Source organism: Castor canadensis, chromosome 18 (genome assembly GCF_047511655.1).
Source record: "Castor canadensis chromosome 18, mCasCan1.hap1v2, whole genome shotgun sequence".
NCBI classification, from domain to species: Eukaryota; Metazoa; Chordata; class Mammalia; order Rodentia; family Castoridae; genus Castor; species Castor canadensis.
Window position 1 is genome coordinate 383,530 of NC_133403.1, and position 13,060 is coordinate 396,589.

Genomic DNA, 13,060 nt, shown 5'->3' on the forward strand with positions numbered 1-13,060 from the left:
GGGCCGTGTGGCCTCCTGGACTCCGAGCGTCAGCCCTGCAGTGTGCACTCCAAGTGCAGCTGACGTGGGAACCTGGTGATTTAGGGGTTGTGGGGACCCAGGAAGCCTCTCCCTTAATTTGCCAGAATACACACACTGTTAGGTGACGGCCTGTCACTGGGGATGCCATGCTTTTGTGCCTCTTAACGTTTTCCCAGCTATGTGCGTGGCAGAACCTAGCTGTGTGCTGTGTCATGTCACCCTGTCCTGTCTCCTGCTCACGCCCAGCACGGGGCTGCCTCACTCATGTCCCAGTGAAGACTCCTATAGTGGCGTCCTGGTCATCTGGCCCGTTCTGAAAACCCCTCATATGGACCCTTGTCTATGCACCGTGATGTCTTCTGGATGGGCTGGGCTGCCCCAGCCTTGTGTCCTGCAGCTGGAGAGGAAAACAGTGTGGTGGCCTCTGATCCACCTGTCCTCCTCCTGTTCCCCCATGGAGGTCGACCATGGAGCCGCAGACGTCCTCTCCTCTAGGGTCCCGTCTCGCGGCTTCCCTCAGTCACGGGCAGAACTACCGTGTGTGTTTGGCGTGGAGTCTTCATGATGACCAGACTTCGGGTGACGTCACGTTTTCACCTTGCAGTTGACCATGAACGATTTCAGTGTGCATAGGATCATCGGACGAGGAGGATTCGGGGAGGTGTACGGTTGCCGGAAAGCAGACACAGGGAAAATGTAAGCTTCGTCCTCACTGTCTCTCCACAGCCACTCAGGGCCTTCTGTCACTGTAGAAAATCCCTGGGTAGAGCCGGGGAACCTGTGATCACGTCCTGAAGAAATTCCCACAGAAAGTAGACTGTGCCTCGCTGAGCACAGGGGACAAGGACCTGGGCCTGACCCTCCTCTTGTAGGGCCACCCCAAGAGCTGGGGTCCAGAGGTGAACGAGGGGCAGTGAATGATAACAGCTAGGGGCATGGGACCTGGGACACACTGGGAGGGAGTTGACATGGTCTTCTGAATGGAGGCTAGCCTGTGATCAGCGAGGACGGTGAGGTCAGGTGAGGAGGTGAGGTGAAGGTGGGGAGGTGAGGTCAGATGAGGAGGTGAGGTCAGGTGAGGAGGTGAGGTGCAGGTGAGGTGAGGTCAGGTGGGGAGGTGAGGTGCAGGTGAGGTGCAGGTGAGGTGAGGTCAGGTGAGGTGCAGGTGAGGTGCAGGTGAGGTGCAGGTGAGGTGAGGTCAGGTGGGGAGGTGAGGTGCAGGTGAGGTGAGGTCAGGTGAGGTGCAGGTGAGGTGCAGGTGAGGTGCAGGTGAGGTGAGGTCAGGTGAGGTGCAGGTGAGGTGCAGGTGAGGTGCAGGTGAGGTGAGGTCAGGTGGGGAGGTGAGGTGCAGGTGAGGTGCAGGTGAGGTGAGATCAGGTGAGGAGGTGAGGTGCAGGTGAGGTGAGGTCAGGTGGGGAGGTGAGGTGCAGGTGAGGTGAGGTCAGGTGGGGAGGTGAGGTGCAGGTGAGGTGAGGTGCAGGTGAGGTGAGGTGCAGGTGAGGTGCAGGTGAGGTGCAGGTGAGGTGAGGTCAGGTGAGGAGGTGAGATGCAGGTGAGGTGAGGTCAGGTGGGGAGGTGAGGTGCAGGTGAGGTGAGGTCAGGTGGAGAGGTGAGGTGCAGGTGAGGTGAGGTCAGGTGAGGAGGTGAGGTGCAGGTGAGGTGAGGTCAGGTGAGGAGGTGAGGTGCAGGTGAGGTGAGGTCAGGTGGGGAGGTGAGGTCAGGCGTGGAGGTGAGCAGTGCAGGTGGCCAGGCAGAGACGTCTTTCTGGAAAGCCAGTAGCACAGTTCCTAAGTGTGGGAATTTGCTTTCTCTCTCTCTTTTTTTTTTAGTGGACTGGGGTTTAAACTCAGGGCTTCCCACTGGAAAGCAGGTGCTCTACCTCTTAAGCCACCCCTGCAGTCCCTTTTGCTTTGGTACTTTTGGTGATGGGGTTTCTTGAACTATTTGCCCAGGCTGGCCTTGAACCTCAGTCTCTTGACCTCAGCCTCCCAAGTAAGTGAGATTACAGGCATGGGTCACCAGTGGCTGGCTTTGTTTTCTCTTTCATTAGAAGGTATTTCTGAGAACAAAACAGAGTGAACAAAGAGGTTTGATAAGCCCAGAATCAGAGGTGTGAGTAGTGACAGACGAGGGGGAGCGGGGTGTATGGGGCCAGTGACAGGTGGCTGGGCCAGGCAAGAAGACACACCGGGTGTCACACACATCCTCTGTCCCTGCCTGTGCCCGGAGCTGCAGCTTTGCCAGGCTCTGCCTTGTGTGTCCCACAGGTCCCTCGGTGGCTTTTCATTATCTGGGGATGGACATCATCCTTCACCTGTTTGGACAGTGGTCACCTTCCTGCCTGGGCCCTGTGCAGGGGAACCTAGGCCAGGCGCTCAGGCATTGGAGTCTGGGGTCGTCAATGACTGGGCCCCTGGTGTTGGGTCCTGGTGTGGGCTCACCAGGGCAGGCCAGCTCCCACAGTCTTCTGGACAGTCCGTGACCTGTCTGGGCATCTGTAGCCTGGTCTATAAGGAGGGCAGTAGTTACGTGGATGATGGCTGTCGTCTTTGGATTGTGCTTGTCCCTCCGTGAGTGCTGGGGGTAGAACTTTGCTCATAGGACCAGGCAGGAGAGCTCATGGGCTGCTCCCTCTCTGGACGTCTCCCCTGGTGATGACAGAGATGCCTTCAGTGAGACCTGACTCTTCTCCCACAGTACCCCGGCGCCACTTGTCTCTGTACCCACTGCCGAGTCCACAGGAGCCATGCATGGCGTGGCGTGGCGTGCCGCCATGGGCTCGGCAGCCATCTTTGTTCTCCAGGTATGCCATGAAGTGCCTGGATAAGAAGAGAGTGAAGCTGAAGCAGGGGGAGACGCTGGCCCTGAACGAGCGCATCATGCTGGCCCTGGTCAGCACCGGCGTGAGTACCCTCGCCCTCTGGTGCCTTCACTGCGGCCTGGGCTCCGTTGTTTGGCATTTGTTTTGGGGTGCTGGCTTCGAACTCAGGGCCTCATCTGCTTCACAGCAGGACGACCTGCACAGCTGCCTAAAATGTGGCCTTGTGTTTCACTCGGTGTTGGTGGTCAGGAAGCCCAGCTGTCCCTGCCATGCACACGGCCCCTGCAATGCCCAGTCCCTCGCCCTTGACCTTGACCACCGTCTTCCAGAGTGAGGCAGCCCAGGTAGCAGAAGGAACCGTGAGAACAAGTCACTTGACCAGTGACAATGGACTAGGTGCCGAGAAGGACCGACTCAGGAGGGAAGCTGCTCCTGCCCTTCACGAGCAAGCTGGAGGAAGGAGGGACTGTCACTTCCGAGCTGTCCTCCTGGCTGGCACTTCAGTCCACACCACTGTGGACAGGGTCATCTCTGTCCCCTGGTGGACATTTGGTTTGTGTGTCAAGCCAGTCTTCTTTTCAGCTCGGTCTCCCCTTTTCATTTGCAAAGTGGCTTCCCATTAGTGTCACTTGGAGGTGGTGTGGCCTCGCTTGTCACCTGTGTGCATTGCACTCTGCTGTATACTATTCTAGCTCCAGTCCTAACTGCTTCTAGAAGGGCTGTGTGCTGTTGGAGCAAACCAGTGTGATTTAGCTGAGCTGTGACAAGTGACAGCACTGTGGCTATAAATAACTTATGGTGGCCTCGCCCTGCAGTCTTTCAAGCGAGGTCACCCCTGTGCATGAGGGACTAAGCTGGTCCTGCTGGGTGGAACCAGGTGGCCACATATGTGCTGGTGTCACTGGGAGTGGCCTGTTCTTCCAGTTCTGCTGTGATGGTCGGCCCCAAGTTTCAAAGTTCCACTCACTGTAAATTATGAGTAGTTATGAGGACATTAATTTTTAATGAATTACCTCAAAGCCCATTTATTCTCACAAAGCCTGTGGGGAAATGCTGGGATGTTGGGAAAGTCCAAGGCAAGTTTTTGCGGCGTGGAAGCTCAAGCCTGGAGGTTCCCCATGGGTCCTGCCTGGGAAGAAAGTAGAGATGGGGTCATGCTGGGCCATACTGTGAACTAGTTTGAAGGGATCACTATGTTTTAGTCAAGTATTGATCCGTATGTGTTTGAAAGTTTATTCACATGTGGTTTGAGCTGGAGAGTTGGAGTTGGAGTGGTTATTTGGGACTGGCTTTGCTGACCCAAGGCCACTCTGGTGGGTTTTTCAGTACATGCGATTTGAATTTTGATGGCCGATGGCCATGAGGCTGGATGTCCAAGGCCAGAGAAGCTGAGGCAGCCACCCTGCTATTGTTTTCCCTGGAAGCCTGCTCTGGTTTCTGGGTCGTCCTGTCCTCATCAAAGTGTCCTCCCCTGGTGAGACGGCAGGGGTTCCTGTCCTGAGTCTTCTGCAGGGCAGAGGGGGAAATGCGTGGTCTGAGAACCAGGATCAGCACATCTGTCTGTCCATCCACAGGTGAGGTGAGCACTCTGCCTGTCCAGACAGGTGGTCACAGGCACAGTTGCTGTGACAGTCACGACCTCTTTTCTCCTCCTGCCTGCCAGACCCTGCAGGGTGAGGTGTCAGTGAACACAGGGCCTGGGGCGGTAGCAGCACGTCTGAGTCCCCAGCCCCACAGAAGGGCAGGGGAATTGAGAATGGGCGCCCGGGGCTGAGGGGCTGGAGAGTCACACACCAAACCCAACCCACATTGCTCGAGGCCAGCAGCCAGGGTCTGAGGTTCCACAGCAGCCGGGGTGGCCGTGATGGGCTGCAAGTGTGAACTGTGCTCTGCCACAGTGCGGACAGGGCTTCCTGGTCCTCCCCTGCGGCTTCATGGCCCCGGAGCAGTGCTGCTTCTAGGAGGAGGGCCGGGGTCCAGTAAACACTCACAGCAGAACGCTGAGGAAGACTCGGGGGTTCTGAGGTCACCTTGGGTGACTTTCCACGAAGACTTAGGGAAACCGAGTCTGGTTCACCATGTTTCCTAGTGGGAGTGGGAGCACATGGTGTGTGTGGGAGTGTAGGGGGCATTTGGGGGTGTATGGGGGCGTGTATGAGAGTGGGGGGAGGGGGTGTGGGGGTGAATGTGGGGTGAGTGTGGGTGAGTGGGGTGTTAACAGAATCACCCACATGCCGTTTTAACCACACAAGTGCTGCTCGTGACTGTTGGGACTGATAACTCACAGTCTGCAGAGAACGTGACATGGAAGCTGCCATTTTAAAGTCTGAATCTCTGGTGGCAAACACGCGCGGTCCACAAGAGTCTAAACAGACGTGTGGCGCTCAGAGAGCTGACACCATCAGAGGGAACAGATGCGTTCCCATCTAGGGAACCCAGCACTAGGTCGCGATGGAAGACTGCCAGGATTCCAAAATCTCCTCTCACGGCCCCCACCCCATCGTGAGGTCCTGGGATTTGAACTCAGGGCCTCTCGCATGCCAGGCAGGTGCTCTGCCACTTGAGCTGCTCCCCAGCCCTTTTGCTTTTGCGGTAGGGCCTCACGCCTTCTCCTGAGCTGGTGTAGGACCGCACCCTCCCATCTCCACCTCCTGAGCAAGTGGAGTGCAAGCGTGGGCCGCCAGGCCTGCTTGTTCTGAGACGGGTCTCATGCTTTCGCCTGGACTGGCCTAGGATCTTTGCGTCCACCTTCCAAGTAGCTGGGATTACAGGTGTACACCACACACCTGGCTCCTCCTTGCACCCATTTGAGTTGCTAGCCCCATACCCGAGCTAACTGCTCCCCAGGTTCTGACCCAGTGGTGTAGCTGATAACTTGCACCCTCAGCGTCAAGTGTCAGGTGTTGCCTGTGGCAGTGGCTTGTTCTGTAGGGGATGTCAGGGATCAGCCAGTCTAGCTGTGGTCTTTCTGTGTTCGGCCCATGAGCTAAGGATGGCCTGCATGGTCTTAAGGAGTGTAAGGCGCATAAGCAGAGAAGAGTGCACAACAGTGACCACAGGACGCCAGGAACACTGAACTGCTTGCTGCTTGTGCACTGTCTTCTGCTGACAGATACGAGGTCTTCCCCACATTGGCTGGCGTCCACACTCTGTACCTGGAAGGTGGGCTGATAGCTGTGCCCCTTGGGGTGCAGGCGAGGTCCAGCCTTGGTGAGCACAAGCTCACAATTGGCCACAGTACCCATACCTGGTCACCCCACAGCCAGGTGTGGAGGCTCCAGCCACTCCATGCCATCCACTCAATGCTGCCCACTTTGCATGTTGGCACTCGGCTTGGCCAAGTGCGTTCACCTCAGCTTTGTGACCCTTGCTGGTGGCAGGTGTCCTCGGACACAGGAGAACACAGGTCCTCTGTGCATTCACAGATTGCAGTGTCCTGCCCTGCGTTTGGTGTTTTCTGATGAGCGGAGTCTGCGTTTCCCCTTAGTGCAGTTTGTTGGTGTTTCTGTGGCTCATGTGTTCTGTGGCCTGTCGTGAAGTCCTCGCTTGCGGTGAGATCCTCAGGGATCTCTCGTGTCATCTCACCAGCTCGATCGTCTGTCTGTCTTCCAGGTTCAGAGTGACAGACATCCAGGTGGTGACATTGGTGTGCGGTTTGTGTTGTATTGTGGTTTGTGTGTGGCGCAGATGCCTCAGGATCCGTGATGGAGAGCGCCGCCCTTTTCTTCCCTCACTCGCACCTTCACCTGCTGTGGCCATTTGTCTGTCTCAGGATCCCGTCTTCTGCCCGTGCTCTGTGTCTGTGACCCCACGCCACGCTGGCTGCCGTAGGATAAGTCCGGGAGTTTGCCGCTGTTAAGTCCCCATCTGGGTTTTCTTCACGCGCGTCTGGATTTTCTTGGCTCTTTACATTCATGTACATCTTTAAGTCAGCTTGTCAGCGTCATTTTAATTAAGGTCCCACGGAATCTCAGGTTAGTTAGGATGCGTGAGTTCTGCTCAGCATTGAGCTACGCCTCCCTGACTATGGTATCTTTTCCACTTTCAAAAGCTGATTTAATTTGTTCCTGGTGATTAAACCAGTGCTGTCCCTGCTGTGGTGCAGTTCTTCCATTTCAGAGGCAGAGGTGGAAACGGGTGTCTGACCGGCCAAGGGGACTATAGCTCGCTGTGTCTCTGTCCCCGTCTTTGAAGGTGGAGGCAATGAGAAGTCACACAACCCGTGGGGGACGGCCTCGTCACCTGCTCCAGTGATCACATCGTCTGTCACATGTGACCACAGCCAGATCTGCCAACCCTGACGTCTGTGGTCACTGCGCGGGTGTCGCACCCAGTGTGTGGACAGCGGCGTCGGGTGGGGACGAACTCACCAGACGCGCCCACCTTCTCACCAGCTGTGTCCTCCCTCTAGGACTGTCCCTTCATCGTCTGCATGACGTACGCCTTCCACACGCCCAACAAGCTCTGCTTCATCCTCGACCTCATGAACGGTAAGCAGCCCAACGCTTGCTCCGTCCATCCGCCAGTCTCTGTCCATCTGAGCACGTGCTGTGGGCAGGCTGAAGCCTCATGTCTTTTCTACAGTCAGATTCCCCTTCAGTTGTCAGTCACGATTCATTTCACAACCTGCACCGTGGTTTCCCCGTGGCCTGCCCGTCTCTCCTTAGAAGCTGGAGTCCTGTGACCTGGGCTCCGCCGTGGGCTTTGGTGCCTGGCCTGGGGTGGCCAGGCCTGTAATTAGCTTCCACCTCCTCTGGCCCTGGGCTCCTAGGGAGGAAGCGCCTCCTGGAAGTACCGGCCAAAGATGGCTGCATTCACAGCCGGTGCTGACCGCTCACTTTGGGCCAGGAGAGGTTTCAGCCCTCGGATGGTACGCTCGTCTCTTAAACCACGGGCCTTTGCTGGAAAAGCCACTTTTGTAGGTGAGGAAGTGACGTGGTGTACAGCATGGTACACACACAAAGTGTATTTTGGCAGCACTGAGGTTTGAACTCAGGGCTTCACGCTTCCTAGGCAGGTGCTCTATCACTTGAACCACTCCACCAGCCCTGGTTTTTGTGATGGGGTTTTCAAGATACAGTCTCTGGAACTATTTTCCCAAGGCTGGCTTCAAACTGAGATCCTCCTGATCTCTGCCTCCTATGTAGCTAGGATCACAGGTGTGAGCTACTGCACCCAGCTCACTTAAAGTTCTATGTTTTGAGCGCTTAGTGTGAAACCAGATCTGTCCAAATTTCACAGACACAGCAGCTCAGATCCTCTGGAACAGGCAGTGCTCAGGGAGGGTGGGGGCAGAGCCAGGGCCCAGGGCAGACAGACTGGGGGCCTGTGGGGTGTGGGTCCTGTATGTCCCCATCTGGTGCCCTGGTGTGGGGGCAGGGAGACAGCACAAGCCAAGGCAGTGCAGGTGAGCTTTGCTTCGCTTCTGTAAACTAGGAGGGACTCTCCCCTGTGGCTTGTGAACACACCCTCACCCTGTTGGTGACATTCTCTGTCCCCATACCTGAGGCCTCATGATTAGTTCCTTTCTCCAGCGTTGTGTTAAGGAAACTTCCAGGCACCGCAGAGCTGCACTGCAACACCCCTCCTGGAGTGGCCTGTACTGGCTTTCCCCAGTGTCTCTCCTCACGACTGGGTTCTGGGGTTGGATTTTTTGTGCCTGTAGAAGTGGTGGGTAAGCCATCTTTGGATGTCTGTGCAGTTGGTGTTGGACAGGGCTCAGAGATCAGAGCAGGGCGGCCGGCCTGCCGCGGTGTCACAGGGAGCCTGGGACCCTCAGTTGTGTCCTCGTGCCTGGCTCTGAGCTCAGGTCTCTGTAACGATTTGTGTTAAACCACAAATGTCAAAGACAGCTAGGAGAGGAAGCATGGCTCCCCTTCCCCTATATCCCGACCGCAAGTGGACGCCATCAGGTCCCCTAGACTGAGGTGCGTCTCTCTCCAGGGGGTGACCTGCATTACCACCTGTCGCAGCATGGGGTCTTCTCGGAGAGTGAGATGCGGTTCTATGCGGCGGAGGTCATCCTGGGGCTGGAGCACATGCACCAGCGCTGCGTGGTCTATCGGGACCTGAAGGTGAGGGTGGCGCCCTGGGGATCCTTCTCTCCCATAGGCTCCTGCCCCTGCCAGTCATCCTCTGCGTGCTCTGCCAGGGTGGGACCTCGCCATCCTGGTCGTCACGGTAACCACGGTGCCTGCGCCCCCCTGGTGCAGCAAATCCCTGAGTCAGAGGCTTTGGCTTGTTAGTTCAGGTCAGTGGGACGAGCGTCCGGGGCGTGTTACATGCTCCAGTTTATACTCGTCGTGGTCCAGTGGGTGTTCGTGGAGCAACGGACGGCCCCCGTTCTGTAGGAGCCTGGACGAGTGTTTCACAGGGACCTAGGCCGTGGGGCGGAGACCCAGAGGCCAGCGATGTGGACGACGTGGGTGACGTGGTGACATGGTGACAGCCTGCACCGTCTCCCAAGGCCAGACTCAGCCCTGCACCCCACGACGGAGGGGCTCGGGAGGGGGCAGTCCCTTCGTGGTGACACTGGCTAGGCGAGCTGCCAGCGATCCAAGGGCAGCGCAGGAGGTGCAGGGAACCCGGGGAGCCCGAGAAATGAAGACGAGCCGGCGAGGCAAATGCCGGAACGGTGCAGGGAGCGGGTGAGGACGCCAGGGACAGAGCGCCTTCCTCTCGGGCCTGGGCCGGACGATCTGACCCCTTTGCTTACAGTTCCCGTCCACACACCTAAAACGCTAGGTTTTGTGTTTGACTGTGTATTTTTTTTCACAGAATACTTGATAAATCTTAAAACATTTTCTTCAAGGTCAAACGAGGCCCTTACTTTTCATGTGAGCCTTGGGAAGCAAAGGATGCCGGGCTTTTGTTGTGTCAGAGAGGAGGAGGCAGCTGCTCCATACGGGGAATGGGTCGCAGAGGTCCGCGATGAGCCGCTGTCATCTGGCTCTTGGTGCTGACCTCGGCTTTCTGGCCGTTCAGGGGCGGTGTCCTGATTTAACGTCCATTCAGGCCTCATTTGCGTCATTCGCAATCGATTACTCACGCTCAAATTTTATAACTGAATTATATCGCTTTTATTTCAAGCAAAGGGATACTTGATCTCCAGCAGAAAGAGATTTCAAGATGGCCGTGGGTCATCCTGTGATTTGCCAGTCACAGGAAGGCCCTTTCTTCGGTCGGGGTCGCAGCCGTACTTAGCCGTTTGGCCGCCCCGGCTCCACTGTCCTGATTGGGTTGTGTGGTGCTGTGGGAAGCCTTGATCTCTTAGGTCAGCCTCTGCGTTTTCTTCTTGGTTCACTGGGGTTTGAGAGCAGGCCTTGCACTTGCTATGTAGGTGCTCTGCTCCTCGAGCCACACCACCAGTTCTTTCTGCTCCAGTTATTTTGGAGCTGGGGTCTCACTTTTTGCCCAGGCTGTGATCCTCCTGCTATGCTTCTCGCTGTGGCTGGGATGACAGGCGTGTGCCTTCACACCCAGCTTGCTTCTGTCGAGACAGGCTCTCCCTTTGTTTGCCCTGCTGAGCTGGAATGGAGGCAGGAGCCTCTGGTGCCCGGGCAGCCTCTGCACTTGCACAGCTCTTGCTGTTGTTTTTTGCCCTCGTTCCCTGAAGTCTTTGTGGCTCATAGAAGCTGCAGGGCTGGTGGTTCCACTCCTGCTGTCAGGAGGGCCCGGACAGCGTGAAGAAAATGCTTTCCGCTGTGATGACCGGCGGTCTGGCCCCTCGGGCGACCCTCCTGTAAGGCTCTGTCTGACGGTAGCTGCCTTCGTCACAGGAGCAGTGTTCTCCTCAGTGCCTGTGCTGTGTTGGTGTGACAGGGTAGACCGTCATCTGTGTGCTGGAGCAGACATAGCGCGGTGTCACGCGCGATGTCACGTGCACACACTTGCAGAGGCCGTCACAGTCCTCCCAGCATCTCGGGGACTCAGGCGTGTCTTTGTGTTTCCCTTTAGCCTGCAAACATCTTGCTGGACGAGCATGGACACGTGCGGATCTCAGACCTTGGCCTCGCCTGTGACTTTTCTAAGAAGAAGCCATACGCAAGCGTGTGAGTCGCCCTGGTGCCGTGCCGGCCTGGCATCGGTGCCCCGATCCTCTCACCAGCTGCGGTTTCAGTACACCATGATGCAGAGTCGGGTGGGGATGTCCAGTGTCACAGGCGTGGGAGTGGAGAGAAGAACTGTGTGTGCGCAGTCCGTCACCATCCATGGGGATGGAACTGACCCCGGGTAACTGGTCGTGCTCAGGGCCCAGTGCTGTGTGAAGGAGGTGGGCCCAGCGAGAGCTGCAGATAAGCTGCCCATGTGGCCCTGAGCAAGCTGGTAACCTTTGACCCGCAGTCTCTTCTGTAAGTGGAGCTGATCGCGGACCCCTTTTCACTGTGCCAGGGACACGTGAGGAGCCTGTGTGCCAAGGAGGCGGGCAGCTGCACGGAACCCCAGGAGGGGCTGAGGGCTGCCGGCCCTCCCGCCTGCCTTTCTTTCCAAAAGCCCTTTGCTGTTCCCTGCAGAGGAATGAGGACTTTTGTCCTCTTAAACAAGCCAGTCATTCCTTGCAGTTATGGCTTTGACACTGCGGGTTGTATCGTTAGGTCAGAGTGAGTGAGGGAGGTGACTGCAGGCCGCTGGCCACTAAGGGGACACTGTGGTCACCCAACAGGAACATGAGTGACCTGGCCCGAGGCTCCTCTGACCACAGGTGTGAGGTGGCCGGCCAGGCTCTGTAGACACAAGTGAGGGACCCGGGACTCCATGGGTGACCCGCTGGACTGGTTTATCTGCAGGAGGTGGACACCCGTGCGCAGTGTACATTCAGGCCTGTGGCGTTGTCTTTAAGCATCTCGTTCTTAGCTGAGGCTTTCAAAGTTGTATCTTGCTGTTCCTCCAGACTGAAGGCACGTCACAGTGCTGGACGGCCTGGAGGACTGTCCCCACCACGAAAGCTTCAGCTTTGCTGGCGCGCGCACCATGCGTAAGCGTCTCCCAGGGACAACACCAGACACTCCTAAGAGTCATTTGAATTTTTAATGCCACCGCCATTTGGTATGCTAATCTCTTCAATTTACTGCAGTCATAATATTGTACAAATGCCGGAGTTCATCAGAATCGAGTGAGTCTTTCAAAAGAGCGAGCTCTCAGATCCGGGTTCTGTGGCAGGTGCTGGAGAAGCAGCTGGAAGGCGGCCCAATCCCTACCTGCCGGAGCTGGAGCCGGCAGATCCAGGGACCAGGGACTGTGTCCTTTACGTGACCAGTGAGCGTGTCTGTGGGACACTAGGTGGCTTATTGGCCGCCCAGACCTCGTGAACTGCTGCTGTGATGTTCATGGAGACCCCACAAGTCATGAGTGTCACCGTCCACTCCACATGGCCTGCAAGTGAGGTCCAGAGAAATTGCGTCACACCTGGCCACAGGGGCCAGAGCGTCAGCTCTGAAGCCAGGTCCTAGGCTCTGTGTACTGTGGCGAAATCCCCGAGGCTTTGCTGCTTTTTTAGGTTGAAGGTGTTTTGCCAGAATTTCACCCTGAACTTGGTTTCTCAGATCTCTTCAAAGCTGCAGAGAAAGTGCCTGGACATTGCTGAGTGGCCAGTCCATCCCCAAAGCACTGCCATGGTTGGGGCTCCTGCTCGGAGCTCAGACCTGTCCGTGTGGGGACAGGGTGACAGATGGACGAGCTTGAGTTTAGCTGTGAGGAGCCAGGGGACCCAAAGAGGACCATGGAGCTGAAGCAATTGCCAGTGGCCGATGAGGGCCAGCTTACCTGAGGGAGGGACATAAAGCCGCAGCACGGGCCCCATGTGTTGGCCAGCGGTCACGGTCTCCTCCAGTGGGTGCCAGGAAGCCGTCACTGTCGTGGGTGGGCAGATCAGCCACTCTAATCACATTCAGTGGAAGCTGGCAGACCCTCATTTGTTCCTCACTATCCTTCAGCTCCATCCATTCCAGAACTGATCCACTCAGTCCTGGGATTGTGAGTCACAGGTCACCCAGAGCTGCTGGGTTTAAACTTCCCAGAAAATGGTTTGGGTGCCTGAGGGAGGTCTCCCCTGCTCCCTGTGGGGCCATGCACCGGAAGGCAGCTGTGGTCCCCGCAGTGCCATCCACACACGGTTGTGCACTGGAGCCCTCCAGAGACCCAGGCCTGCAGGGGTGGACCAGCACCCACTGCCACCTGGTCACGGCGCTCCTTCAAGAATTCTTTTAATGACCCAAGATG

At 56.9% G+C, this 13,060-nt stretch overlaps 1 protein-coding gene across 6 annotated transcripts in view; it reads left to right on the top strand.

Moving 5' to 3' along the window:
- Grk3 (G protein-coupled receptor kinase 3) overlaps positions 1–13,060 on the top strand; it is a 76,007-nt gene that overhangs the window by 46,644 nt on the left and 16,303 nt on the right. For all 6 annotated transcript variants that reach the window (XM_020186882.2, XM_074061013.1, XM_074061014.1 and 3 more), the window contains 5 exons: positions 626–717; positions 2,825–2,924; positions 7,254–7,332; positions 8,786–8,916; positions 10,799–10,893. In XM_020186882.2, coding sequence (XP_020042471.2) covers positions 626–717; positions 2,825–2,924; positions 7,254–7,332; positions 8,786–8,916; positions 10,799–10,893 — 497 coding nt within the window. The remainder of the gene's footprint in view (positions 1–625; positions 718–2,824; positions 2,925–7,253; positions 7,333–8,785; positions 8,917–10,798; positions 10,894–13,060) is intronic.